The sequence below is a fragment of the Pongo abelii genome, chromosome 19 (genome assembly GCF_028885655.2).
Source record: "Pongo abelii isolate AG06213 chromosome 19, NHGRI_mPonAbe1-v2.0_pri, whole genome shotgun sequence".
Classification (NCBI taxonomy): domain Eukaryota; kingdom Metazoa; phylum Chordata; class Mammalia; order Primates; family Hominidae; genus Pongo; species Pongo abelii.
The window spans coordinates 49,002,858-49,030,834 of NC_072004.2; the positions used below are offsets into that span (position 1 = coordinate 49,002,858).

Genomic DNA, 27,977 nt, shown 5'->3' on the forward strand with positions numbered 1-27,977 from the left:
AAAACTATATCCTCTCTAACAGTATGAGAAAATCAAGGGGATCCTCGGAAGTTCAGGCCAGGCTGCGTTCCGAGGAGCCGCCACGTCCCCTCACCTCCGCTTCCCGGGCCGCGATTGCAGGTTGAAAACTACTCCCAAACATCACAGGGCAGGCAGAATGTAGCTACGACCCACGTGGCAGACGGGGGCGGGGACCGGTCGCGTGGCCGCAGCCTTGGCTCTTGCGCCTGCGCGCTGCCTCCCGCTCTAGGACCCGGATTTAAAGAGACAGGAGCTCCAACCGTCGTGGGCTGCCCGCGGCCTGTAGTGAGCAAGTTCCGAGGCCTGCGGTGAGCGCCGGAGCCGGAGAGGCAGGTGAGGGGCGGCGCAGCGCGGCACGTTGCGGCGGGGCCCGGCGTGGGGAAGGCAGCGGGCCGGGGCGGGGAGCTCGGCGCGGCCGGGGAGCCAGCTCCCCCGGCTCCTCCCCCGCCCGCCTGCGGAGCCCCGGGGCACACCCTCCGTGACGTGGCGGCCCTCCCGGGAGCCCAGGGGGAGGCTCGCGGCTCCCCGGGACCCCCACGGGGCCGCGTGAGGCGGGGAGGCCGGCGCCCGGACTGTGCGCCCTGCGGAACCCACGGGGCCTTCTTGTGCCCTGGCCCGGCGTGCGTCCTCCTGCGCTGAACCGGGCGCGCTCGGGTGGGACTCAGGGAGCCTTGATCACTTCCCACCTGCGTCCCGGTCCCGGTGGAGGAGCGCTCCTTTCTGCCTCGCCGGGGGTCGCGGCCTACGCCGCCGACCCCACTGTCCCCGCCAGTCTCCGACAGCGGCGCGGGAAGCCCTTCGAGAAAAGCGGCGGCGGCCAGGCCTCAGCGATTTCCTTCTCGGGCCCCGGGCTGCGGCAGTTGTGAGGGTGCGGAACGAGGGACAGACGGGTTTCCTCAAAGCTGCATTGTGCCTCCTCGTGGCCCAGCGCCTCCCGAGCCTCCCTCAAGTCCACTCCTTTCATTATTGGGGCCCTAGAGGTTGCTCTGTAAATTGATCTTCTAGGAAAAGTGTTGAAACTCACTTGTTCTGACCTCCTTTTATGGGTCTGCCGTACTTCCACTTACCTCACCTCTGTGGTTCTTAAACTTTGGGAGTTATATAGCCCTTTGTGAATGTCACGAAAGTGATAGACCTCCTCCAAAAAACTGCATTTTCGAATGTACATTTTGTATATATTTTTAGAGAGCTCAGAACCGCCTCCCTCCCCCACAACCAGCGCATTCATGGATTCCTTGTAATTTTCCCAACTACCCTGTGAGGTAGGTATTATTTACCCTGTTTTAGAAATAAGAAAACAGATGCAGATAAATTAAGAGTTTTCTCCGAGGTAACAGTCGGTGAACTGTACAGTCAGACTTGCACTCCCATCCCTTATTCCAGGTCCACCAGCTTTCCCTTCACATCATGTTGCACTACAGTAAGCAAAGCCTGCTTTTTATTATAACGTGATAGCAATTTTGCTTCACAGCGTGTGCAGACTGAACATAATTCCAGTATACTTAAAACTAGGACTTATAAAATGCTTTAGAAAACATGAATATAAGAAGATGCTGATATAATCGTTTTCCATTTGGATTGATTTATGAGTTCCTGTGAGTCTTGCTGCCCAGTGACTTCAGCATTCTCTGATTCAAGTTGCTGAATTATAAACAGGTTAATTGCACATCGGGAGCCTCTTCTTGAAAGATAACGACGTCACCGATCATAATAGGAGCTGACGTTATTGAGAGCTCTTGCTGTGTGCCCAACTGTTTTAAGGGTTTTACTCTTAGAACAGCTCTTTGAGTTAGGCCCCATAATTAGCCACATTTTACAGATGAGGAAGCTCAGAAACAGAGGTAAGTAACCCCTCAAGGCTATACAGCTGGTAAGTGGCTGAGTTAGGATTTGAACTCAGGCAGTCTGATTCCAGGCTCTGCTTAGTTGTCTCTGAATATAAGGATTCTGACTCAATTCCAAATCTATATAGTGGCTTGATTTCTGAGGATGGCATATGTGTTAAACTTCACAATAAAAACTTCGTGAACATAATGTAATTTTTACTGGTGATTAAAAAGAAACTTCACGGCCGGGCACGGTGGCTCACGCCTGTAATCCCAGCACTTTGGGAGGCCGAGGCGGGCGGATCTCCTGAGGTCGGGAGTTGGAGACTGGCCTGACCAACAAGAAGAAACCCCGTCTCTACTAAAAATGCAAAAAAGTTAGCTGGGCGTGGTGGCGCATGCCTATAATTCCAGCTACTACGGAGGCTGAGGCAGGAGAATCGCTTGAACCTGGGAGAAGGAGGTTGCCGTGAGCCGAGATTGCGCCATTGTACTCCAGCCTGGGCAATTAAAGTGAAACTCCGTCTCAAAAAAAAAAAAAAAGAAACTTCAGGATCTTGTAATACTTAAAGGTCATCATCATCCATTATGAGTATCATATGTTGCTGATGGCCTAAAAAAAGCTTTTATGTTATTTGGATTTTCTTCATTGTGATTTACTAGATGTACATGTGTGCATTAGATAATTGAACATCCTTTTGCGAGCTGGCTTTTCCTGTATCAGAACTCTTTCATGCTGTAGAGTAGACAATGAATGTAATACTTTGGAAAGTGTTTGATTAGTCATCATGGACTATATAAGACGCTGGCCTTTGGAAAATTGGAAGCCTATCTCCTTGTTTATATATATATTTTTTTTTTTTGGCCTCCTACCCTTTCGTACAGCTATATGTCTTTGGCTTTCAAGATCCTCTTTCCACAAACCCTCCGTGCACTCAGCCGAAAAGAACTGTGCCTGTTCCGAAAACATCACTGGCCTGATGTAAGACAATTCAGCCAGTGGTCAGAAACAGATCTGCTTCAGGGACATCCCCTCTTCCTGAGAAGAAAGCCTGTTCTGTCATTCCAGGGAAGCCATCTAAGATCACGTGCCACCTGCCTTGTTTTCTTGCCAGGGTTGCATGTGGGACTCTGCAGTGGCCCCTGTGAGATGGCTGAGCAACGGTTCTGTGTGGACTATGCCAAGCGTGGCACAGCTGGCTGCAAAAAATGCAAGGAAAAGATTGTGAAGGGCATATGCCGAATTGGCAAAGTGGTGCCCAATCCCTTCTCAGAGTCTGGGGGTGATATGAAAGAGTGGTACCACATTAAATGCATGTTTGAGAAACTAGAGCGGGCCCGGGCCACCACAAAAAAAATCGAGGACCTCACAGAGCTGGAAGGCTGGGAAGAGCTGGAAGATAATGAGAAGGAACAGATAACCCAGCACATTGCAGGTAAGGTAGAGAACACTGCTTTCTCATCTTAGTGGTGCTGAGAGAAAAAGGGATAAGGAGTTCAATTGCTTTCTTTCTCTTTTTTTTAACTTTGCTTTTTTAGAGATGGGGTCTCACTCTGTTGCCCAGGCCAGTGTTTAATGTCGCATTCATAGCTCACTGCAGCCTTGCACTGCTGGACTCAGGTCATCCTGACTCAGCCTCCCAAGTAGTTGGGATTACAGGCGCAAGCCACCATGCCCAGCCTTTAACGTTTTATTTGGAAATAATTTTAAACTCACTGACGTGTTGCAAGATTAAAAATAGTACAAAGAACATTCATATTCCTTTTACCCATATTTACCTGTTAATATTTTACTCTATTTGCTTTATCATATTTGTTCATGTGCTCTCTCTCTCTACATACATACACACATGCGTGTGTGCACTCACTTTAAACCATTTGAGAATAAGTTGTATACATCATGGCCCTTTAAAATTCTTCAGTGTATATACCTTAAGAATATGATATATGACCATTATGCGACTATAATATAGCTATCATCTTCAGAAAATTTGTCCTTGATATAATACTTTAATCTACCATCTGTACACTATTTTGTCAGTGGATTGAGTCATACCTTCAATAGCCTTTTCCTGCAGTATAGGATCCCAGTTTAGGATCATAACAGGTGTTGCATTTAGTTGTCATGTTTCTTTGGCCTCCTTTAATCTGAAATATTTCCATAGTCTCTCTTTTATGACATTGATATTTTGGAAGAATAGAGTACCGATTACTATCGTCTTTTACTTTTTTTCTTGTAGCATATAATTCATTACTGTACTTAACTAATTTGATACTTAATTGTCCCATATTTGGCCAATTAGGAACCCCTTTACACTGTCCTCTGTGTCCTGTATACCTTCATTATTTTTTTTAATGTACTTCTTTACTCTTGGGCATAGCAAGATGCTTTTAGTCTTATCCTGTATGTATCCTTCCCCAGCCCTGAAATTCGCAATTTCTCTGGGGATTCCTGTTAGTGGGAAATGCCCCTATTAAAGAGTAAAACCTGGATACTATGTGTCCACGTTGTCATGGGGTATCAGTTTCTTCTTTTTTTTTTTTTTTTTTTTTTTTTTGAGAGTCTCACTCTGACCCAGGCTGGAGTGTAGTGGCACTATCCTGCTAGTGGGAAATGGTATTAAAGAGTAAAACCCAGATACTATGTGTCCACATTGTCATGGGGTATCTGTTTCTTCTTTTTTTTTTTTTTTGAGACAGAGTCTCACTCTGTGACCCAGGCTGGAGTGCAGTGGCACTGTCTTAGCTCACTGCAACCTCTGCCTTCCAGGTTCAAGCAGTTGTCCTGTCTCAGCCTCCCAAGTAGCTGGGACTACAGGCACTTGACACCACACCCAGCTAATTTTTGTGTTTTTAGTAGAGACAGGGTTTCACCATGTTGGTCCGGCTGGTGTTGAACTCCTCACTTGAAGTGATCCACCCACCTTGGCCTCCCAAAGTGCTGGGATTACAGGCCTGAGCGCCCAGCCATGGCGTGTCTGTTTCTAAGCCCTTTTAGCAGACAGAGCTAGAAAATATGTGCGTGTATATGCATGTAAAGTTCATACCTATATATGGCTATATATAACATGTTTGCATGTACATGCATATTTACATATACATATTTTAGAAATTTTATGCCAATACCCCCAAATCCAGTTAGTCCTCTTTGACCTTCAGCATCTTTAAAATAATGTTCATATCTTCAACTTAGTTCTGGTCACCACAGGAAGACAGTTAACAATGGCTCTAAAAATGGGTATCTGTCCTTGTTCTTTGAAAGGAAAAAAGACTTCCAGGAAAGAAAACTGTACTTCCCATATACTTTATTCTCAGGCTCCCCATCCCACCTTGCACTGCCTTAGCTATTGGCCTCGGCCTTTGTTACTTCTTGACCCATCTTTCATTTGGAGGAAGAGAAATACAGGTAGAGTTCATGACTCAGATAACTAAGCAGCTGGAAATTTTCCTTCCTGTGCTAGATTGACATGCTCTGTGATCCTCATTTACTTTTTGTTCATCTCTAAATTGAAGCTAATTCTGTGGGGTTGGGGTTCCCTTAAGTTTTATCCATCAAACTAGGGTGATTTCTGATTTCCCCCAAATTGTTATTTCTGGAGACTTACATATGGGATAAGAAGTGGAGAATGTTGATGAAAATTTAAGTTACTAATAGGGATAAATGGTAACTGGATCTTTTGTCTCCAGCATATCCTTCCCTCCTGTCCCCACAATACCCTATTATCTACTACCCCACTCAAAAAATACCAGCCACCAGCTAGGCTTGGGCTAGTGCTAGGGTAGTGACTTAACAAGCAAGGCCCTAGGAGCAGTTGATAGATTCTTTGGATGTTTTTTTCAGAGATCGTTCACTGAAGGATATTTTATACTCTTTTGGGATCCTACAGATCTGTCTTCTAAGGCAGCAGGTACACCAAAGAAGAAAGCTGTTGTCCAGGCTAAGTTGACAACCACTGGCCAGGTGACTTCTCCAGTGAAAGGCGCCTCATTTGTCACCAGTACCAATCCCCGGAAATTTTCTGGCTTTTCAGGTAAGATAGGTTAGGGCTACTTTAGCTGTTATAGTGCTGCTTTTATTTTGTATTCTACTTAGGATTCTGGCTAAAGAGTGAAAATTCTGTGCTATCTCATCTCATTAATAATTTGCTTCTGTCTTAGCAGAGACTGGTAATGGCTAATTCTAAGCCTTCCACTTGGTTTTTGTTTGTTTGTTTGTTTTTTGGTTTTGGGGGTTTTTTTGAGATGAAATCTTGCTCTGTCATCCAAGCTGGAGTGCACTGGTACATTCTCAGCTCACTGCAACCTCCGCCTCCTGGGTTCAAGCGATTCTCCCACCTCAGCCTCCCAAGTAGCTGGGATTACAGGCACGTGCCACCACGCCTGACTAATTTTTGTGTTTTTAGTAGAGACGGGGTTTCGCCACGTTGGCCAGACTGGTCTCAAACTCCTGACCTCAGGTGATCCACCTGCCCCAGCTTCCCAAAGTGCTGGGATTGCAGGCATGAGCCACTGTGCTCGGCCAGCATTCCACTTGTATAGCATTTCTTTGTATACTTTAACCTCTATTGCAGTGGAAAGATTTGTTTTGTCAAGACTTTTTCCCCTTGAAATAGTTACCTGGGTCAGACAGAGATTATTAGAACCTGTCTTTTACTTCCTTGTGTTTTGATAATGAAAGAATTTTGAGAAATTGTATCCCTGAATATGCCTAGAAATGAAAGTATGAAAGAAGAGATGTCATGCATGGATCTCCCTTCTTGATTCTTAAAACTGTTTGTTCAAAACACTGGAACTTTATGGAACACAAAGGAAGGAAAAAAAGATCTGAGGGATATTGCTATTTGTTGGGAGGCAGTACAGCCTAGGGATGAAGCTTGCAGACTTTGGAATCAGTGAGCTCTGGGTTCAAATCCCATCTCCTAAAGGGGAGGACTGTGGCTATTATTTGTATATTTGTAGGACAGATGAACAATAAAGTGTTAAGTTTCCTGTTCACTAAAATACACACATGCACACATGTGTATACACACATATATAGTTTCCTTTATATAAAATATGGAATTACTATTTCATAGACAGGGATTCAGGAAGACTTTGCTGGGGCATGTGGTATAGATGGAGTTGAGAAGATCAGGATCATTTATTGGCCTTATGTAAACAGACAGCATTGGACTAGGGGCTTTTATATATGTAGTTTCATTTGTTCTTCAGTTAACCCTAGACAGTACTTTTATTTAGGAAGTACTTTTTATTAGGCCCTTTTTATGACTGAGAAAGTTGAAGTTCAGGGTTATCATGGAGTTAGTATTTGCACTGAAGTCTGACTCCAGTACTTGTGCTCTTTTATACTACACTGTGTTGCTGCTTTTATTGTTTGGAGACATTCTTGTGATTGACTCAGTTGAAGAAAATAAATAAAGGCAAATCACTTGGCCTTATTTTAGAAGTCATTTGGAGATTGAAAGACATTTTTTTTTTTTCTTTTTTTTTTTTTTAAATTTATGAAGTATTTATTGATCATTCTTGGGTGTTTCTCGGAGAGGGGGATATGGGAGGGTCATAGGATAATAGTGGAGAGAAGGTCAGGAGATAAACATATGAATAAAGGTCTCTGGTTTTCCTAGGCAGAGGACCCTGCGGCCTTCTGCAGTGTTTCTGCCCCTGGGTACTTGAGATTAGGGAGTGGTGATGACTCTTAAAGAGCATGCTGCCTTCAAGCATCTGTTTAACAAAGCACATCTTGCACCGCCCTTAATCCATTTAACCCTGAGTTGACACAGCATATGTTTCAGAGAGCATGGGGCTGGGGGAAAGGCCATAGATCAACAGCATCCCAAGGCAGAAGAATTTCTCCTAGTCAGAACAAAATGGAGTCTCCTATGCCCACCTCTTTCTACACAGACACAGCAACAATCTGATCTCTCCTTCCTTTCCCCACACTTCCCCCCCTTCTCTTCAACAAAACCGCCATCGTCCTCATGGCCCGCTCCGGATGCTCGCTGTCTCTTCGGAGCTGTTGGGTACACCTCCCAGACAGGGCAGCCGGGCAGAGGCGCTCCTCACCTCCCAGACAGGGCGGCCGGGCAGAGGCGCTCCTCGCTTCCCAGACGGGGCCGCCGGGGCAGAGGCGCTCCTCACCTCCCAGACAGGGCGGCCGGGCAGAGGCGCTCCTCGCTTCCCAGACGGGGCCGCCCGGGCAGAGGCGCTCCTCACTTCCCAGACGGGGCCGCCCAGGCAGAGGCGCTCCTCACTTCCTCCCATACCGGGTGGCAGCCGGGCAGAGGCGCTCCTCACCTCCCAGACGGGGCGGCCGGGCAGAGGCGCTCCTCACTTCCCAGACCGGGCGGCCGAGCAGAGGCGCTCCTCACTTCCCAGAGGGGGCGGCCGGGCAGAGGCGCTCCTCACTTCCCAGACCGGGCGGCCGGGCAGAGGCGCTCCTCACTTCCCAGACGGGGTGGCCAGGCAGAGACGCTCCTCACTTCCTCCCAGACGGGGTGGCGGCCAGGCAGAGGCGCTCCTCACTTCCCAGACAGGGCGGCCGGGCAGAGGCGCTCCTCACTTCCCAGACTGGGCGGCCGGGCAGAGGCGCTCCTCACTTCCCAGACTGGGCGGCCGGGCAGAGGCGCTCCTCACTTCCCAGACGGTGTGGCGGCTGGGCAGAGGCGCTCCTCCCTTCCCAGATGGGGCAGCCAGGCAGAGGCGCTCCTCACTTCCTCCCAGACGGGGTGGCGGCCAGGCAGAGGCGCTCCTCACTTCCCAGAGGGGGCGGCCGGGCAGAGGTGCTCCTCACTTCCTCCCAGATGGGGTGGCGGCCGGGCAGAGGCACTCCTCACCTCCCAGACGGGGCGGCCGGGCAGAGGTGCTCCTCATCTCCCAGACGGGGCAGCCGGGCAGAGGTGCTCCTCACTTCCTCTCAGATGGGGTGACGGCCGGGCAGAGGCACTCCTCACCTCCCAGACGGGGCGGCCGGGCAGAGGCGCTCCTCACCTCCCAGACGGAGTGGCCAGGCAGAGGCGCTCCTCACTTCCCATATGGGGTGGCGGCCGGGCAGAGGCGCTCCTCACTTCCCAGATGGGGCAGCCGGGCAGAGGCGCTCCTCACTTCCTCCCAGACGGGGTGGCGGCCAGGCAGAGGCGCTCCTCACCTCCCAGACGGGGCGGCCGGGCAGAGGTGCTCCTCATCTCCCAGACGGGGCAGCCGGGCAGAGGTGCTCCTCACTTCCTCCCAGACGGGGTGACGGCCGGGCAGAGGCGCTCCTCACCTCCCAGACGGAGTGGTCAGGCAGAGGCGCTCCTCACTTCCCATATGGGGTGGCGGCCGGGCAGAGGCGCTCCTCACTTCCCAGATGGGGCAGCCGGGCAGAGGCGCTCCTCACTTCCTCCCAGACGGGGTGGCGGCCAGGCAGAGGCACTCCTCACCTCCCAGACGGGGCGGCCGGGCAGAGGTGCTCCTCATCTCCCAGATGGGGCAGCCGGGCATAGGTGCTCCTCACTTCCTCCCAGACGGGGTGGCAGCTGGGCAGAGGTGCTCCTCACTTCCCATACGGGGTGGCGGCCAGGCAGAGGCGCTCCTCACTTCCCAGACGGGGTGGCCGGGCAGAGGCGCTCCTCACTTCCCAGACGGGGTGGCCGGGCAGAGGCACTCCTCACCTCCCAGACGGGGCGGCCGGGCAGAGGCGCTCCTCACTTCCCATACGGGGTGGCAGCCAGGCAGAGGCGCTCCTCACTTCCCAGATGGGGCAGCCGGGCAGAGGCGCTCCTCACTTCCTCCCAGACGGGGTGGCGGCCGGGCAGAGGCGCTCCTCACTTCCCAGACGGGGCGGCCGGGCAGAGGTGCTCCTCACTTCCTCCCAGACGGGGTGGCGGCCGGGCAGAGGCGCTCCTCACCTCCCAGACGGGGTGGCCGGGCAGAGGCGCTCCTCCCTTCCCAGCCGGAGTGGCCAGGCAGAGGCGCTCCTCACCTCCCAGAGTGGGCGGCCAGGCAGAGGCGCTCCTCACTTCCCAGAGTGGGCGGCCTGGCAGAGGCACTCCTCACTTCCCATACGGGGTGGCAGCCGGGTAGAGGCGCTCCTCACTTCCCAGATGGGGCAGCTGGGCAGAGGTGCTCCTCACTTCCTCCCAGACGGGATGGCGGCCAGGCAGAGGCGCTCCTCACCTCCCAGACGGGGCGGTGGCCAGGCAGAGGCGCTCCTCACCTCCCAGACGGGGCGGCCGGGCAGAGGCACTCCTCACCTCCCAGACGGGGCGGCTGGGCAGAGGCGCTCCTCACCTCCCAGAAGGGGCGGCTGGGCAGGGGCGCTCCTCACTTCCCATATGGGGTGGCAGCCGGGCAGAGGTGCTCCTCACTTCCCAGACGGGGTGGCGGCCAGGCAGAGGCGCTCCTCACTTCCCAGATGGGGCAACCGGGCAGAGGCGCTCCTCACTTCCTCCCAGACGGGGTGGCGGCCAGGCAGAGGCGCTCCTCACCTCCCAGACGGGGCAGCCGGGCAGAGGTGCTCCTCATCTCCCAGACGGGGCAGCCGGGCAGAGGCGCTCCTCACTTCCTCCCAGACGGGGTGGCAGCCGGGCAGAGGCGCTCCTCACATCCCAGACGATGGGCGGCCGGGCAGAGGCGCTCCTCACTTCCCAGATAGGGCGGCCGGGCAGAGGGGCTCCTCACATCCCAGACGATGGGCGGCCAGGCAGAGATGCTCCTCACTTCCTAGACGGGGTGGCGGCGGGGCAGAGGCTGTAATCTTAGCACTTTAAGAGGCCAAGGCAGGAGGCTGGTAGGTGGAGGTTGCAGCGAGCCGAGATCACACCACTGCACTCCAGCCTGAGCACCATTGAGCATTGAGTTAGCGAGACTCCGTCTGCAATCCCAGCACCTCGGGAGGCCGAGGCAGGCAGATCACTCGAGGCCAGGAGCTGGAGACCAGCCCGGTCAACACGGTGAAACCCCGTCTCCACCAAAAATACAAAAACCATTCAGGCGTGGCGGCGCGCGCCTGCAATCCCAGGCACTCGGCAGGCCGAGGCAGGAGAGTCACAGGAGCCCGAGGCAGGGAGGTTGCAGCGAGCCGAGATCATGGCAGTACAGTCCAGCTTCGATAACAGCGGGAGACCGAAAAAAGAAGGAGAGGGAGACCGAAGAAAGGGGAGGGAGAGGGAGCGGGAGCGGGAGCGGGACTGAAAGACATTTTATGTGATTGAAAAAAGCCTAGACCTGAGGTCAGAAGACTTGGGTTCTGGTCCTTGACAGCTCAGATCCCTGAGCACATCCTTATCTCTCTTTAGCTTCTGTCTATGAAGCAGCAGTGGCCTCTTCTACCATAGTGCTATGCACAGGCAGCACTATGCATAGGCAGCAATATATAGATTACTTTCCCCTCTGCTTCCTTGAGTTTGTATATTTATTTGTTTAAGCTTCATCATATCTCCATGCCTCATCTACCCCATAGTGTTCTCATGAGGACTATAAGAGATAACATTGCGAAAACAGTGCCTGGCTCTATAGGATTTTTATTATTTTAAAATTCTGAGGTTGGTTGGTTTGTTGTTTGCTGGTAGGCCAAAGATAGAGAAGAGTCCAGGTGATGATAAGGACAGCATGTTTCTGGAAGGGCTCCAGTGTTGGGGATGGAATTTGGGAGGAGTTGAGAGAAACAGAGTGTTTTAGTTCTTGCAACCTGGTTGAACATTGACACTTTGGAGATTTTGTCCCCTAAAATCATATTTAGATTCCGGATCAGAGATGAGGATGGATTTATAATTTACAAAGCCCAGACAAGAAGCAGTGTACAGCAGCAGTTAGCTTAGTAATGGCTCTGCCACAAGTTTGCAGAATAAAATTTGCTTTGTAAATGCTCACAAGGAGGTGAAAGGGAATCACCGATGAGTTGCACATAATTATTTTTAAGTGTCTGGAGGAAATCCCTGCCCCTTGACCATCTTTTGTAAAAATGTATTTTTTTTCTTTTATAACTGCTCCTTGGGGAGCAGGGTTTTATTTTGACAGTAAGAAAAGTTGAAGCCGCGAGGGGTGGGGATGTTGAGTGTACTAATGCGATCTGACTTTCTTAGTAGTGTCTTTGTCCTGGCTCTTTCAACAAGGAAGTGGGCCGGGAAGTCATTTGCTCTTCTCAGACCTCAGTCCCCTTATCAGTAAGAGAACATTGAACTAGATAATCTTTAAGGCTTCTTCCAGCTCTGACAACCTGTGATAGCAGTAATTTCACATTGACTAACACGTACCTTGAATTCTTACCCCTTTCTCATGTCAGCTTTTCTGGGGTCAGCTTTACAGTTGCTCTGAGATCCTTCTGACCACTTTTTGTTTTTTGTTTTTTTTTTGAGACAGGATCTTACTATGTTGCCCAGGCTGGTCTCGAGCTCCTGGGCTCAAGCAGTCCTCCTGCGTTGGCCTCCCATAGTGTTAGGGTTACAGGCGTGAGCCACTGTGCCCAGCCGGTCCTGATCATTCTTGGCATGACTTCGGTCTTTATTCTTTAGTGAAGTGCTCACATAAAGAGATGCACATCAGTCTGGTCTTTTGCTTGGGTCTAAGGAGGCCATTGTTCCTTTAACGTTATTTATTAGCTGTAAGATTTGGGAAAATTACTTGGCCTCCATTTCTTTATCTGTAAGATGGGTATAATGACATCTACCCCAAAGGTCTATTCGGGGAGATTAAATAAAGCTAAAGTACTAGCAGAATATCTGTTAGTTTCCTTCCTTCCCTTTCTTTCTTCTCAGAAAGGCAGAATGAATTCATCTCTGTTGTTTCTCCAACAGCCAAGCCCAACAACTCTGGGGAAGCCCCCTCGAGCCCCACCCCTAAGAGAAGTCTGTCTTCAAGCAAATGTGACCCCAGGCATAAGGACTGTCTGCTACGGGAGTTTCGAAAGTTATGCGCCATGGTGGCCGATAATCCTAGCTACAACACGAAGACCCAGATCATCCAGGACTTCCTGCGGAAAGGCTCAGCAGGAGGTGTGGCACGAGCATCCTGAATAGGCCTTTCCTCCGGAGAGCTCAAGGCCATGGCTGCCTTCCTGGGCATGTGAGCTGTATAGTTGCCCAGGGTTCCATGCTTGGTTTAATGCTGTACTATAGTGCTGTCTTGAAATTCTTAATAATTTTGAACAAGGGGCCTCGCATTTGCATTTTGCACTGTACTCCACAAATTATGTAGCCAGTTTTTCTCAGAGCACTTTGGCATCTTTCTTCCTCTCCCCTTATTCTGCTCCTAGGAGGCCAGAGGAACCCATCCTATTTGACTAGTTAGAAAATTTACTGTCCTACATATTTAATTAGGTTTTTGTGAACCATATACACAGCTTGGAATAGAATCTTCCAACTCTGTTTCTTTCATTTATCTAACAAATTGTCAATGAGCATCTCTAATGTCCTTGTCACTGGGCACATGAAGTGAAAGTAACCACTCTGTCCAACAAGAGTTCATCTGTAGGCTAAAGGTGAGGCAGACACACAATTCACTAGCCTCTGAACTCCATGCTGTCTCCTACTGTAGCGCTATGCACAGGGTACTATAGGAGCATGGGCAGCGATATATAGATATCTTTTGGTCTCTGTTTCTTTGAGTTTGTTTGTTTGTTTATTTATTTATTTATTGAGACAAAAAATGTGGCTGTGTTGCCCAGGCTGGAGTGCATGGGTGCAATCTCAGCTCACTGCAACCTCCGCCTCCTGGGCTCAAGCAGTCCTTCTGCCTCAGCCTCCCAAGTAGCTGGGACTATAGGCATGTGCCGCTATGCCTGGCTAATTTTTGTATTTTTTTGAGAGACGGGGTTTCGCTATTTTGCCCAGGTTGGTCTCAAACTCCTGGATTCAATTAATCTGCCTACCTCAACCTCCTAAAGTGCTGGGATCACAGGCGTGAGCCACCATGCACAGTCTGAGTTTATTTTTTTATTTATTTTTGTGTGTGTGTGAGACAGCGTCTTGCTCTGTCGCCCAGGCTGGAGTGCAGTGATGTGATCACAGCTCACTACAGCCTCGACCTCCTGAGCTAAAGCAACCCTCCTGTCTTCTCCCGCAAGTAGCTGGGACCATAGGCATATGCCACCGTGTCCAGCTAATTTTTTAATTTTTTGTAGAGATGGGGTCTTTGTTGCCAGGCTGGTCTCAAACTTGTGAGCTTAAGCAATTCTCCTGCCTTGGCCTCCCAAAGTGCTGAGATTACAGGTGTGAGCCACCTTGCCCAGCCTTCTTTGAGTTTATATATTTATTTGTTTAAGCTCTGTTTCTCAAGAAGGGTTCCTTTCTTCTGTCTCCAGATGGTTTCCACGGTGATGTGTACCTAACAGTGAAGCTGCTGCTGCCAGGAGTCATTAAGACTATTTACAACTTGAATGATAAGCAGATTGTGAAGCTTTTCAGTCGCATTTTTAACTGCAACCCAGATGATATGGCACGGGACCTAGAGCAGGTCAGAGGAAGGGGAGGGAGGGTAGGCTACATTCCAGGTGGGGTTTTGCCAAGCCAGGCACCTGCAGCCTCTTTTTTTTTTCTGGTTGGGACACATACTGTTTTAGGAAACTGAAACCCATTTGAGCAAGTTTCCGTTATAGGGGGAGCTGAATGTGAGGCTATAGCTGTTAATTTCGTAAGTTTCTGAGGGTAGAAACCATACAACTGCTGAACCACAAAGGCCTGGTTCTCTAAAGTCAGAATTTGAGATTTGCCCCCTCTGTCTCTCCTGGGGCTTTTATTCTGGACTCTTTTTTCTTGCTTTTTTTCTCCTATAACTTGGGTTTACCAAGCTTTGGTTTGTTCGTGACTCTATCCCTGGTACCATGGCAAGTTTCCATCCCCCTCTAGGAATTATGGATAGGCTACTGTCTCTAAGAAGTGGGCTAGATATGTTGAGTTGGGATAGGAGCTATGATTGAAATTTCTTGATTCATCTTCAGTCCTGGGTCTTGGGGGATACACTTGGCCACCCTAGGGTTGCAGCAGTGGCATTTTGGTTTTTGGAGACAGGGTGACGTGTCAGAGACAATCAAAGTCTTCTTTGAGCAGAGCAAGTCTTTCCCCCCAGCTGCCAAGAGCCTCCTTACCATCCAGGAAGTGGATGAGTTCCTTCTGCGGCTGTCCAAGCTAACCAAGGAGGATGAGCAGCAACAGGCACTACAGGACATTGCCTCCAGGTGGGGGAGCTGCCTCCGTCAAACCATGCCCATAGAGAGATGAACTCTCTTGGGAAGGGAAGGTTCCCTTGGGGTTCCAGAGCTCTTCAAGACCAAGTTAAATGTGCCTTATCCCCCTAGGTGTACAGCCAATGACCTTAAATGCATCATCAGGTTGATCAAACATGATCTGAAGATGAACTCAGGTGCAAAACATGTGTAAGTAGCAGCTCCTCTGACAGCCTGAGCTGTCATTTGTTAGCTTTGTTTGTTCCCAACTGGTGTCAGGACTTTTGAGTCCCAATCAGGATTTGAATCCCCATTCCACCTTCTTACTTTCTGTGGGACCCTGATCTGTCACTTGACCTGTCTCTGCCTCCATTTTCTCCCATATAAAATGGAGATAACAGTACCTTTCTCACAGAGTTGTTACAGTTGAAGTGTGGCATACGTTCAGTGAGTATAGTATGAGTCTCTTGCCTACTCCAGCCCCCTCCTCGCTAAGGTGGCATCCACATAGGCACAGTATCTCAAAAGAGCTGAATTTTCCAAGAGCTTTCTCTCCTCTTGTGAAAGTCTTTAGACAATAAAACACAACCCCTTCCCTACAGATGAGGATTTCTTCTATGAGGACAGATTGCTGTCCAAAGCCATGGAGTCAAACAAAGGCAGTGGTTTTGTTTCCTTGTTCCTGTACCCCTTGGCAGGTTAGACGCCCTTGACCCCAATGCCTATGAAGCCTTCAAAGCCTCACGCAACCTGCAGGATGTGGTGGAGCGGGTCCTTCACAACGCGCAGGAGGTAGAGAAGGAGCCGGGCCAGAGACGAGCTCTGAGCGTCCAGGCCTCGCCGATGACACCTGTGCAGCCCATGTTGGTGAGGAGTGCTGCCCTGCCTCTGCTTTCCAGCCTCTCCAAGCTCCACATCCTTCGGGCTGAGATCAGATAGGGTATGAGTGTTGAGAGCGCTTGCAAATTGACTGGAGGAGTTTAGGGAAGGAAGAGGGAGGTGCAAGGGGGTATTTCTCAGTAGGAGGTGAAGGCAAAGGAGAAGACAGAGGATCTAGTGGAAAGACCTGAGCTGTAGGCCCAGCTACGCCACCAAGAAGCTGTAGAATCTTAGATGAGTGACTTAGACTCGCTTGTCCTTCAGTCTGCTGTGTGGATGATGTCTGAGACTGCCTGAGGCATCCCCCTAGAATGGTTTATCTGTTATCTTACCTGAAGACAGATAGTTGTATTAAGTAACCCCTGAGATTGTGTGACCTACTGCAAAGTAGATCTGAGAGTTGGTGGCAGAGCCAGGCTTCCTGTGACAGGGTGACTTGGGAAGAGGGAGGACACATAAGGAATGAAGGCTGACTCTGACAGACATCATCTTAGGCCTCTGCTTATTTCATAAGAAATGGGGTTTCCTTTCCAGCGTTGGTTTTCCTGTGTGACAGGGCCCACCACATATGGTGCCATGCCTACTGTGACATTCTTTGGATTTTTGAGTGATATGCAGTGCTTTTTTTGAAACTGTCTTGTTTGTCATACTAAAGCCTTGGTTTAGGGTTTTATGTTTGAGATAGGCAAGTGTTCTCTCCCTGCTAGGAATGTGGGATAACCAGCATCAAAACAGTGAGATCTCTATTCCAGAGATGGGACTGCAGCCACCTGCAGTAGTGGCCTTTCTGACTTTCATAAAAGTGCCTCCTGGAGTCTGTTCTATAGTTTGTCATTTAAAGACTGGCATGGGTTATATAGCTTATTGGTTAACCACACAGGTTTTATAGGTGGACCTAGATTCAAATCTCATTCTTGCCATTTATTAGCGTAACTTAAGCAAGCACCTATTCTCTCTAACCTTCAGTTTTATCATCCAAATATGAAAACAATATTTGTCACATAGGATGTCACATCGGGGATGAAATGAGATTATGTATGTGAAGTGCTCCCAAAATGGTAGCTATTGTTGTTTGAGTTAGGCTAGCACAGGTAGGCATGTAAGTAAGCGCTCCAATATCTGGAAACCCTATTTGTTGTAGGGACCCCCGATCACTCACCCTGCCAGCCTCACTGTCACCTGCACTCTTTAACCTTAGCTTCACATACCTCTTTTACTGGGAGAACTGATGTGTTTAATAATAAGCCAGAGGCCTTGCAAGAGCCTGAATTATTGAGAAAAAAATTAAATCTTGTTTCACTGGGCTTTTTACTTGTTGTACAATGAATAGCATTCATATTCCTCAAAAGGCAAGCTCCTATGTCAGCTCTGGTGATTATTTTATAGGCAGAATACAACATTGCCCAGCCCTTTCCGTTCCCATCACCTCTTCAACAGCCTTCCCTGAGCATTAATTGTGGGCAGTCAGTCCCGAGACCCAGGTCCTGCCCTCACTAACCCAGTTGCAAGGTCTTTGGCTGTCGCTGCTTAGCAGCCCCTCACTGAAAGTCTCCAGGCTTTGCTTTCCCCACCCCAAGGCGGAGGCCTGCAAGTCCGTTGAATATGCAATGAAGAAATGTCCCAATGGCATGTTCTCTGAAATCAAGTACGATGGAGAGCGAGTCCAGGTGCATAAGAATGGAGACCACTTCAGCTACTTCAGCCGCAGTCTCAAGCCGGTCCTTCCTCACAAGGTATGAGTGCCTTCCTTTCCGCCAGGACCGTCTTTCCCCTTTCTGCCTCTAACAATCTCAGGGCCAGAGTCCCATAGCCATTCCAGCTGTGGTACACAATAAGGGTTTGTTTTTTATTTGTTGAATGAATTAATTCATTTATTCATTTTTGGAGTCTTCCAATAATGAAGGGCTGCTCAGCAGGGAGAGCCAAAGAGCCCTGACTTGGGTTCGTGAGGGTAGAGCTCCCTGGAACAGTGATACTTCTTTTGCTCACAGTGATATTGGGACAGTGAGCTTAGTTGGTGAGTTGCTGTGTGTCTTTTGTGTTTCCATGTCCCAGATGCTTCCTGTGAGCTAGACTAAGGCTTATATACCAGGGGCTATTGGGCTGTCATTCATTAATTTGTTCAACAATTATTTATCAGATGCTTACCCATTGTTACAGCTAGTGGGGATATAGCAGTGGAAAAAATGGACAAAAGTTCTGGCCACCATGAAGCTTACATTCTGATGTAAACACAGTCTTAGGGGGACATCTAGGAGCCTAGATTCCTATTCTAATCAGGGGTGGCATTTGGAACCTTATTCCTTAGCCCTTCTCCACTCCCAAGGATACTGTGAGCCTTTGGGGGTGTCTTCAGGGAAAAGCAGCTGGAACATCTGGCTCCAGTAGCTTGTGAGCAGATGGAATTCCTATCTTTGCTATCCTTTTCTTTCCTAACTCAGACTCAGTTTTTCAGAGCCTCAGGGGGTTCAGGGGAACGTGTTGTGTGGCCCGTGCTTACCTCAGCCTTGCCTTCCTGCTGGAGCACTGGGAACAAAGTAGTCAGGCCATTTGTTTCATATGTTCAAGAGGAGGGCTAAGCAGTGGCCTCATTGTGGAGCTTTAGTGCAGGTTCACATGTTCTGTGAAGCACTGCAAATCACTGAGGAGCTGCTTCTGGTGAGGTTGGTGTTAAATAGACGCCATCTGTGACCCAGGAAGAAGTCTGAGCACACTTTTCCAGATTTAGTCCTTTCCTTAATTTTCCCTTACCCAGTATTCACTCATCCCTCGCCTCTCCTGTGATTTGGGTTCTTAAAGGGCTAGGTTAGGGATTGAAGGGGAATGGCATGGATGTGCTGGCCTTTCCTGTTCCTGCTCTAAGCATCCTGGGTAGTGATGGCTATGGGTTCAGGGCTCCCACTCAGAGAAGACACTGCTCTAGTTTCCTTGCTGCACCTGAGGGGGTTCATTTCTACCTTTCTGGTTTCAAGTAGTCTGTTCTCCCCTAATCCAATCCCCAGCCTGATAGTCACACATCTTCTGCAGTAGGCACTAATCTCTGCCCACCTACCCTCCTCCTCCTCCCCCGACAGGTTTAATCTGTTTCTTCCATTTTCCTCAAAAATTGTACCTTCTCTACAGTCCATAGAAAGTGACTCAGCATGGGCTGACCTTTTCTTGGGCCTGGACAGAACTACTGAAACAGATGGCCTCTCCCTCTTGTCCAGGTGGCTCGCAAGGCCTAGCTATATGTTTTGCACATTAGCTGGGCCTTCCACGTGTTGTTCTGTATCCTGTCTGGGCCTGGGCTTTGCCCTCCATGGCATGGTTTAGGGTCCCTGCTGCCATGTCATCCCTCACCAAAGCTCCCCTTTTGCTTTCAGGTGGCCCACTTTAAGGACTACATTCCCCAGGCTTTTCCTGGGGGCCACAGCATGATCTTGGATTCTGAAGTGCTTCTGATTGACAACAAGACAGGCAAACCACTGCCCTTTGGGACTCTGGGAGTGCACAAGGTACTAGCTTAGGGCCATATGTGCAAGAATGAATGAGTGTCAGTATGTACATGTGGGTGCACGCTGCAGTCTGAAAAGGGAGGAAATATCCCTTAGTGTGGGCCTTATTCTCGCTTCTGACCTGTTTCTGGTTTGGTTTTTTGTCTTTTGTTTTTCTCCTAAAAAGGGGCTGGTATTGGGAACCAACTTATAATTGGGTTGGTTTCCATTTAGCACTATCTGCTCAGTGCCCTTATGGCCCAGGTGCTTCAGAGCAGAAATAGGACTTTTTCATCCGGTGCCTCAGGGGGCCTCCAGAAGTGGACTGGTACTCCTTATTTTTTCACACTGACTTTTGTCCTTTGTATACTACTACCTCATTTTTCCTTACAGAAAGCAGCCTTCCAGGATGCTAATGTCTGCCTGTTTGTTTTTGATTGTATCTACTTTAATGATGTCAGCTTGATGGACAGGTGAGTTGGCTAGCATCTTTAAACCCAGAAACTGCCAGGAATCTGTTTTCATTTCCTGGGTGAGGAAGATGGGGGCTTCAGGTTGGAAAGGAGGGTACAGGGAAGCAGCTGGCACATACGTTTGTGCTCAGGAGCTTGCCAAAGGCAATGGCAAGAGGGAGCTGAGAGGAAGCACAATTGCTACATGATCAGTTCCCCATTCAGTGTCAGAAAGAGCCCATGTGTTGACTCCATCTCTTCTCTGAGAGCTTAAGTCACAGAAGAAACCCAAACCCCCGAAGAAGTTTCTCTACTAAAGCAAAATGGACTATTGCAGAGAAATAGACTGTGAGCATATGGGGTTTCAGTTTATTTCTCCAATGGCACCCCTGGGGGCTCCAGTGGCACCCCTGGGGGCATAAGGCAGATGGTTTTCAGCTCAGAGGTTTTGATTTCAGAAGAGACTGACAACAGGAAGCTCCAGATTATAGGGGAGGCCATGGGTGGGACCATCTTGGAGAGAATTAACAGTCTTGACTTAGCTGCATCCATATGCTTGTGCCTGAGAAACCAGTATCAGCCCTTTCCTCACTTAGAAATGTATCTCTACCCCTATTCCTCCTGCAGCAGCCACATCCTTGATCAGGGAAGGAGAAGGAAGTAGAGAGGGAAGGAATTGGTGGGGGTAGGATTTGGGGTTTGGGTCCCAAGGCCTGTCTCAGCCTGCCTACCCAGGGGTTGGCCTTGGGATCGGGGCAAAGCAGGGTGCAGGGGATAAAAAATGAGAGTTGGAGTCGTTTTTCAAGTGGGACCAGAATTTATACAATCTGGGCTACAGGCCAGTTATCCCTTGGCTCGCTTGATGAAGTAGAAATAGGAACTACAACTATGAACTGGCTCTATGCCACAGCTCACAATTGTCCATCTTCGGTCACGATGGAGCCCTTGCAGCCCTTGACAGCACAACTGTTACACATGAGGTCTTTGATCCATGGCAAATCCTTTCTTGAAGTAGCAGTTTTATCATTGTGGCCCTTCCTTCCTCAGAATTCCTAATAAGGGAGGGAGGATCCCGGCCTAACCTCAGCTCTCCTGTTCTCCTCAGACCTCTGTGTGAGCGGCGGAAGTTTCTTCATGACAACATGGTTGAAATTCCAAACCGGATCATGTTCTCAGAAATGAAGCGAGTCACAGTAAGTGAAGACCCTATGCTAGGCAGTGTCCTAGAAGTTTGAAAGCAGGGCAGAGAACTCCTTGGGTCAAGTGCGACTGGAAGAATAAATCTTAATGTCTTATGGAGCCTCCTGATAATGTTTGCCTTTGACTATTGTATATGTTGTCTGCTAGTCTTCACCCAGAAAGGTAGGGCATGGAAATCCTTCCTGGGTAAGCCTCCTGTGTTTCAAAGCCACAGCAGCCCTCTGTTTGGGATGAGAAGCAACCTGCTTTCTAACCCTTTGTCCCTTATATTTCAAGTAAGGGTGTTTCCACTGGGCACTTAACTAGTGTGTGAAAAGGAACAACCCCCACTCACGCACCACCTTCTCCACTCTCACACCAACTTCAGCATCTCTCTTGTCCCTCAGAAAGCTTCGGACTTGGCTGACATGATAACCCGGGTGATCCGGGAGGGATTGGAGGGGCTGGTGCTGAAGGATGTGAAGGTAAAGTGGCCCCGCTTGGCTTCTCCTGTCAACTCACTCGCAGCCCTCTCCCCTGAGCCTTTCCAGCCCTGACCAGGAGATGGCGGTGGCAGCCTGCAGTGGTTGGGGTGGCTGCTGGGGAAGTGTGGGCAGATGTGTCCTGGATCTGGAGGACTGGTTTGTCTGTCTCCTGTAGTGCCTGGAGCCTGAGGGCTCTTACCCCAAGGGAGGGGCACTGGGCTAGATCTGGTGTGTAGCAGTGAAGGGGTGAACCCATCCTCATGGAGTTGCCTTTCTACTCTGTGGTCTCTCTTTTGCTTCCCTTCAGGGTACATATGAGCCTGGGAAGCGGCACTGGCTGAAAGTGAAGAAAGACTATTTGAACGAGGGGGCCATGGCCGACACAGCTGACCTGGTGGTCCTTGGGGCCTTCTATGGGCAAGGGAGCAAAGGTCAGGGTGGCCTCTGCTCCCTGGGGTGGTACTGTTTTAGAAGGCACCGCTTGAGGTACAGGCTGGCCTTGTTACTGGCTTGATCTGCCAGCATGGCCAGTTATGACTTCCGGAGTCCTGGGATCTAGGGCCCCAAGCTGGCCTGAGTCACCTCAGGCAGAGCTGCTTACTCGGTTAGGGAGAAGTCAGAATAGAGTACCCTATGCTAGCTAGCAGAAGGACGCTTACCACCAATTATTGCGTCAGGGCCTGACAGCTTTCTCCTCAGGGAAAATCTCTTTCCTGACTGGAAAGGAAGCTGGAGTCTGAGGAACTAATACTTTTAAGCAATCTATCATGTGTCCAAAATCTATCATGTGTCCAACACAGTTCAATGCCCCAGAGCCCAACAGGTTGGGTGTGATTATCCCTAATTTACAGAAGAGGAAACTGGGGCTTATAAAGGTTAAAATTACACAGCTAGTAAGAGGTAGTTCCAAGAGGTAAACTCTGGCACTCTGACGGCCAGGACCCAGGTCCTCTCCCTGGCCCTGGGCTCTTGGGACTGGCAGAGATGGCTCCTCCAACCCACACTTGTCTCACACTCCCCTCCCAGGCGGCATGATGTCAATCTTCCTCATGGGCTGCTACGACCCTGGCAGCCAGAAGTGGTGCACAGTCACCAAGTGTGCAGGAGGCCATGATGATGCCACGCTTGCCCGCCTGCAGAAGGAACTAGACATGGTGAAGATCAGCAAGGTGAGGAAGGGACCTGGTTGGCCCTGGCCTCTGGACTGGCTGTCATCACTGAGACAGAGGCTATGCTTTGGGGACTACAGGTATTGTTTTTCTGTCTCCCCAGAAAGGGTTGCAGCTTGCTCAGGGGAGCAGGATTGGGCCTTAAAATCTCTGAATGCCTTCCTTGTGGAAAATGGCTTGCGTGCCTCTAGGTCATACCCACTCTGGGCTGGGAGGATCACATGGCTCAAACGTTAGCTGTTTAAGTGGCTTCTTATAATCTCATTACCAAGAGAAGGGATTTAAGCCTTGTTCCAGGTTGGGAACAGCCCAAAATAGCATCTTTTCTCCTCTAGGACCCCAGCAAAATACCCAGCTGGTTGAAGATCAACAAGATCTACTATCCTGACTTCATCGTCCCAGACCCAAAGGTATCAACCCAGTGGCTTGGGGTCCCCCAGCCCATAGAATTAGCTTGCAGGTTCTCTAGTGCCACAGAGAATCCATCTCACCTCGCTGAAAGTCCACCCAGGGATGGGGATCTGGATTTCCAGCCAAGTGATAGGCACAGGGACAACCAGACAACTCTGAGGAATTTTGAATAGAATTCTTTCTGCAATACAATTGCTTTAAAAAAAGAGAGAGAGAAGAAGAAGAGAGTACCTATCCCCTCAGCACAAAGGGTGTGTTCTAGAAGTAATCTGGCCCAATCCCTTCTTGTACTGACCAAGAAAGAGATCTAGAGAACAAACAGGACTTCCCTAAGGTTATTCAGCAGCAGCAGCAGCAGAACTAGGACCCAAGTTTCCCAGCTGTTAGCCAAAGCTTTTTTGGTTTTTGTTTTGTTTTGTTTTTGAGACGGAGTTTCATTCTTGTTGCCCAGGCTGGAGTGCAATAGCATGATCTCAGCTCACCACAACCTCCGCCTCCCGGGTTCAAGTGATTCTCCTGCTTCGGCCTCCCAAGTAGCTGGGATTACAGGCATGTGCCACCATGGCCAGCTGATTTTGTATTTTTAGTAGAGATGTGGTTTCTCCATGTTGGTCAGGCTGGTCTTGAACTCTCGACCTCAGATGACCTGCCCGCCTCAGCCTCCCAAAGTGCTGGGATTACAGGCGTGAGCCACTGCACCCAGCCACCTTTTTGGTTTTAACTGTTCTATATTGCTTCTAGCTGGTTGGGAGATACTTTTTTTTTTTTTTTTTTTTTGAGACAGAGTCTCACTCTGTTGTCCAGGCTGGAGTGCAGTGGCAAGATCTTATCTCATTGCAGCCTCCGCCTCCTGGGTTCAAGCAGTTCTCTCACCTCAGTCTCCCAAGTAGCTGGGATTACAGGGGTGCCACCACGCCCAGCTAATTTTTGCATTTTTAGTAGAGATAGGGTTTTACCATGTTGGCCAGGCTGGTCTCAAACTCCTGACCTCAGGTGATCCACCCACCTTGGCCTCCCAAAGTGCTGGGATTACAGGCGCAAGCCACCGCGCCCGGCCAATACTTGCTTCTCTCTTTTTTTGAGACAGTCTCATTCTGGAGAGCAGTGGCATGATCTCGGCTCACTGCAACCTCTGCCTCCCGGGTTCAAGCGATTCTCATACCTCAGCCTTCTGAGTAGCTGGGACTACAGGCGCGCGTCACCATGCCTGGCTAATTTTTGTTATTTTTTGTAGAGATGGGGTTGCGTCATGTTGGCCAGGCTAGTCTCGAACTCCTGACCTCAAGTAATCTGCCCACCTCAGCCTTCCAAAGTGCTGGGATTACAGGCATGAGCCACCACGCCTGGCCACTGATACTATCTTCTTAACCAGTGATGACCTGCTGGCTTACTCCTGACAGAAAGCTGCCGTGTGGGAGATCACAGGAGCTGAATTCTCCAAATCGGAGGCTCATACAGCTGACGGGATCTCCATCCGATTCCCTCGCTGCACCCGAATCCGCGATGATAAGGACTGGAAATCTGCCACTAACCTTCCCCAACTCAAGGTAGCAGCTCTTAGGCTGTATGTGTATTCTCCACCCCACTGTCCAGGCCTTGGAGCCTTGGGCATCTGGACCATTCACATGTCCTCTGTCTTCTCCTTTCCCCCATTCTCCTGAGGCAGAGCAACGAGGGCAATTAGAGAGGGAGACAAACTGCTGCTGGGCCAGGGGCATAGCACTAGACCTCCTTCTCCCTCCATCTCTGAGTAGAGAACCTTGCATTTGCGAGGCCCCACTGAACAGCCTTTAGTCTGGGGAATAAGAGTTTGCTCCTGTTGCCCCAGCAAAGCCTGCTTTGCTGTACAGAGAACAATGATTTGTACCCTGATTACTCAGGCTATAGGGCCATACTTTGGAATGGTGCCAAGGGAGCCAACTTCTTTTCCTTGCTCTTTTATCTTTCTCACATCTTTGTTCCCATATGCGCCTAAAATACACCACACACACCACCTCTGAGGCCAGACTGGGAAGGCAATGAAACCTTCTGACATTGTCCCTCCCCGCCTCAGGAGCTGTACCAGTTGTCCAAGGAGAAGGCAGACTTCACTGTAGTGGCTGGAGATGAGGGGAGCTCCACTACAGGGGGTAGCAGTGAAGAGAATAAGGGTCCCTCAGGGTCTGCTGTGTCCCGCAAGGCCCCCAGCAAGCCCTCAGCCAGTACCAAGAAAGCAGAAGGGAAGCTGAGTAACTCCAACAGCAAAGACGGTAAGGATAGGGAGGGGGCTGGTATGGTGAAGAGGGTGGTGTGAGGGGCAGAGATCCAAGGGCAGGGACCCAGTCTCACATTCCAGCCCTGAGATCTCATGATTATCTATGTCCACTGCAGTGGACACGGACTGCATTCCTGGTACGTGTCCAGCCATGGGCCAGAGACCCTTCTGCTGGGCACCCTGTATCTGCTCAGCAAACCTGAATGGAGCAGTACCCTGGGGACAGCTAGTCTGACCAGGGAATAAGCTACCTTTGAGTAAAGGGCTTAGCTGATAACTCTTCACTCCCCTCTCACCTGTGCTCATAGCAGAGAAAGGCCCTGGTCCTTCCCATTACTGCCCCTGACTTCAGGGAGCATTATCAGCAATCTCTACCCTCTTAGTTCTTTTGTATCTTATGTTTTTTAGAGACAGGGTCTCACTCTGTCATCCAGGCTGGAGTGCAGTGGCATGACCATAGCTCACTGCAGCCTCGAACTTCTGGATTCAATTGATCCTCCCGAGTAGCTGGGACTGTAGGTGTGCACCACCACACCCAGCTTTCTCTCTGTCCTGCAGGCAACATGCTGACTGCAAAGCCTTCCACTATGAAGGTGGGAGAGAAGCCGGCCATGAAGTCTTCTCCAGTGAAAGTAGGGGAGAAGCGGAAAGCTGCTGATGAGACCCTGTGCCAAACAAAGGTGAGGGTAAAAACAGCAACACACCACTTGGGCCAGTTTAGCCCAGGTTGTGTTCCCAACCTTCTGCACGAGAAGTTTGAAAGAGGATGAGCAAAGTGTTTGGGGAACATCAGCTAAACCTCTTCCCTGCCTGCATCCACTCCTCTGTCATGGGCAGGGTCAGCAATGCTGCTGCTCACCCTGTGTCCTCTTGTTGCCTTGCAGAGGCGGCCAGCCAGTGAGCAGAGTGGAAGAACTGTGCCAGCAGGCAGGAGATAGAACAGCCCGGCCTAGCCAGGAGAGACTGCAGGGACTCACTCAGCTGCTGGCCCCAAGTCAAAATTTACATTAAAGGGGAGAGCCCAGTCTGGGTGTGGGAATGCAGCATTGAGTTTGTGGTCAGGGTGGAAGCAGGTCCAGCGAGCAGTGAGTTGGGGAGAGGTCACTGGCTTGGTGACTCTCCTCCCACCTGAGGAGCCTTTTCCCTTTTACACTTACTTGTCAGTCTTGGGTTTGGCAACATCTCCTGAACAATTTTTTTTTTTTTTTTTTTTGAGATAAGTCTCGCTCTGTCGCCCAGGCTGGAGTGAAGTGGTGCAATCACGGCTCACTGCAACCTCCGCCTCCCAGGTTCAAGCGATTCTCCAGCTTCAGCCTCCCGAGTAGCTGGGAGTATAGGCATGTGCCACCATGCCCAGCTAATTTTTGTATTTTTAGTAGAGACGGGATTTCACCATGTTGGTCAGGCTGGTCTCAAAGTCCTGACCTCAAGTGATCCGCCTGCCTTGGCCTCCCAAAGTGCTGGGATTACAGACCTGAGCCACCGCACCCGGCCTCTTTTGAGCACTTTCTGATGCCAAGAACTAGGTTTAGTACTGGCTCAACTCTGGGGGAGCTGATGGCTCAAAGGACAGATAGAGAAGTAAACATATGATTTACACCCATGTCATTGCACCCCCATGCTCCCCACCGCCATCCAGGAGTAAGCATAGAAGTCTCACAGCTCAAGGCCTGAACTCGGTCCCCAACTGACCTGTAGAAACCTTTCCCCTCTCTCTTCCCAGCCTGAAGTCCTTGAACCCATTGAGAGTAGTAAGCAGGACTCCTGACCCCTCAGTCTAGCAGGTTGTACAGAGTAGACTGCTTGGTCTCGGGACATCACTGAGTCTGAGGGCACTAAGTCAGAGCCAGCTCCGCCTGCCCACCATGACTGGGTGGCTCTTATACACATGTATTCTTCCCATCTCCAGGTCCCAGATGTCGAGGCCTGTCCACTCTCCTTTTCCCCTAGGCAGGGATGGAGGGGCGTGTCAGTCCTGTATAATGTGGAGTGACTGGAGGGGTGGGGGTATTGATGCATGGTATTCCAGTAAACTCCTCTGCTTGTGTCCTAACTCTAGGCTCCCTCATTCTGTCCCATGCTTATCTGGGTGAAGACCCATCTGTACCCAGTGTAGGTCTGACCCCACCCTGACCCCTCTGCATTTGCAGGTACTGCTGGACATCTTCACTGGGGTGCGGCTTTACTTGCCACCCTCCACACCAGACTTCAGCCGTCTCAGACGCTACTTTGTGGCATTCGACGGGGACCTGGTACAGGAATTTGATATGACTTCAGCCACGCACGTGCTGGGTAGCAGGGACAAGAACGCTGCGGCCCAGCAGGTCTCCCCAGAGTGGATTTGGGCATGTATCCGGAAACGGAGACTGGTAGCTCCCTGCTAGGTTTGCTGTCTTCCCTCTCCCTCAGGCCATACTCCTTTACCATACTACTGGACTGGACTCAGGCTGGAGGCAGATAGACACAGTATAGGGGGAATGGGCTTGCTTCTCCCAAACGCACCAGTTCTCCACGGTCTCTTCTGGACCAGGAATTAGTTGCTGTGGGTGCCACAGCTGAAGTCAGTTTCTCTTGCTGGTTTAAATAGATCTTTCAGAGCTGGGTGCTGGGTTTGCCATCTTTTTGTTTTCTTTGAAAAGCAGCTTAGTTACGTTTTTTATAAATAAAATATCTTGCAGTTATCTTTG

General features: G+C 50.1%; 2 protein-coding genes across 14 annotated transcripts in view; one reads left to right on the forward strand and one right to left on the reverse strand.

Moving 5' to 3' along the window:
- CCT6B (chaperonin containing TCP1 subunit 6B) overlaps positions 1–788 on the reverse strand; it is a 57,132-nt gene extending 56,344 nt beyond the window's left edge. The window contains exon 1 of one of the 4 annotated variants that reach the window (XM_054536657.2): positions 708–788. Coding sequence is in view for 2 of the 4 variants with exons in the window: in XM_054536654.2 (XP_054392629.1) it covers positions 95–142 (48 nt within the window). In the remaining 2 variants the exon portion in view is untranslated. Of the gene's footprint in view, positions 1–94; positions 464–707 lie in introns of those variants that run through there. The other 3 variants (XM_054536654.2, XM_054536656.2, XM_009251510.4) reach the window with 3 other exon arrangements.
- On the forward strand, positions 241–27,971 carry LIG3 (DNA ligase 3). 10 transcript variants are annotated; one of them, XM_009251507.4, is made up of 21 exons: positions 244–354; positions 1,207–1,283; positions 2,733–3,283; positions 5,735–5,878; positions 12,620–12,817; positions 14,125–14,276; positions 14,831–14,997; positions 15,118–15,195; positions 15,684–15,852; positions 17,442–17,597; positions 19,230–19,361; positions 19,734–19,813; positions 20,898–20,985; positions 21,379–21,456; positions 21,764–21,887; positions 22,483–22,625; positions 22,961–23,035; positions 24,437–24,583; positions 25,090–25,285; positions 25,849–25,970; positions 27,441–27,971. In XM_009251507.4, exons 3-21 carry the CDS (start codon positions 2,737–2,739, stop codon positions 27,672–27,674), a joined length of 3,030 nt encoding a protein of 1,009 aa, XP_009249782.2. In that variant the 5' UTR covers positions 244–354; positions 1,207–1,283; positions 2,733–2,736; the 3' UTR covers positions 27,675–27,971. The 10 variants fall into 10 exon arrangements, with proteins under 10 accessions (XP_054392620.1, XP_054392624.1, XP_002827302.2 ...); XM_054536646.2 differs by having other exon boundaries at positions 254–354; positions 25,798–25,970; XM_054536650.2 differs by having other exon boundaries at positions 254–354; positions 26,175–27,971.
- Positions 27,972–27,977: the final 6 nt, after the last annotated feature.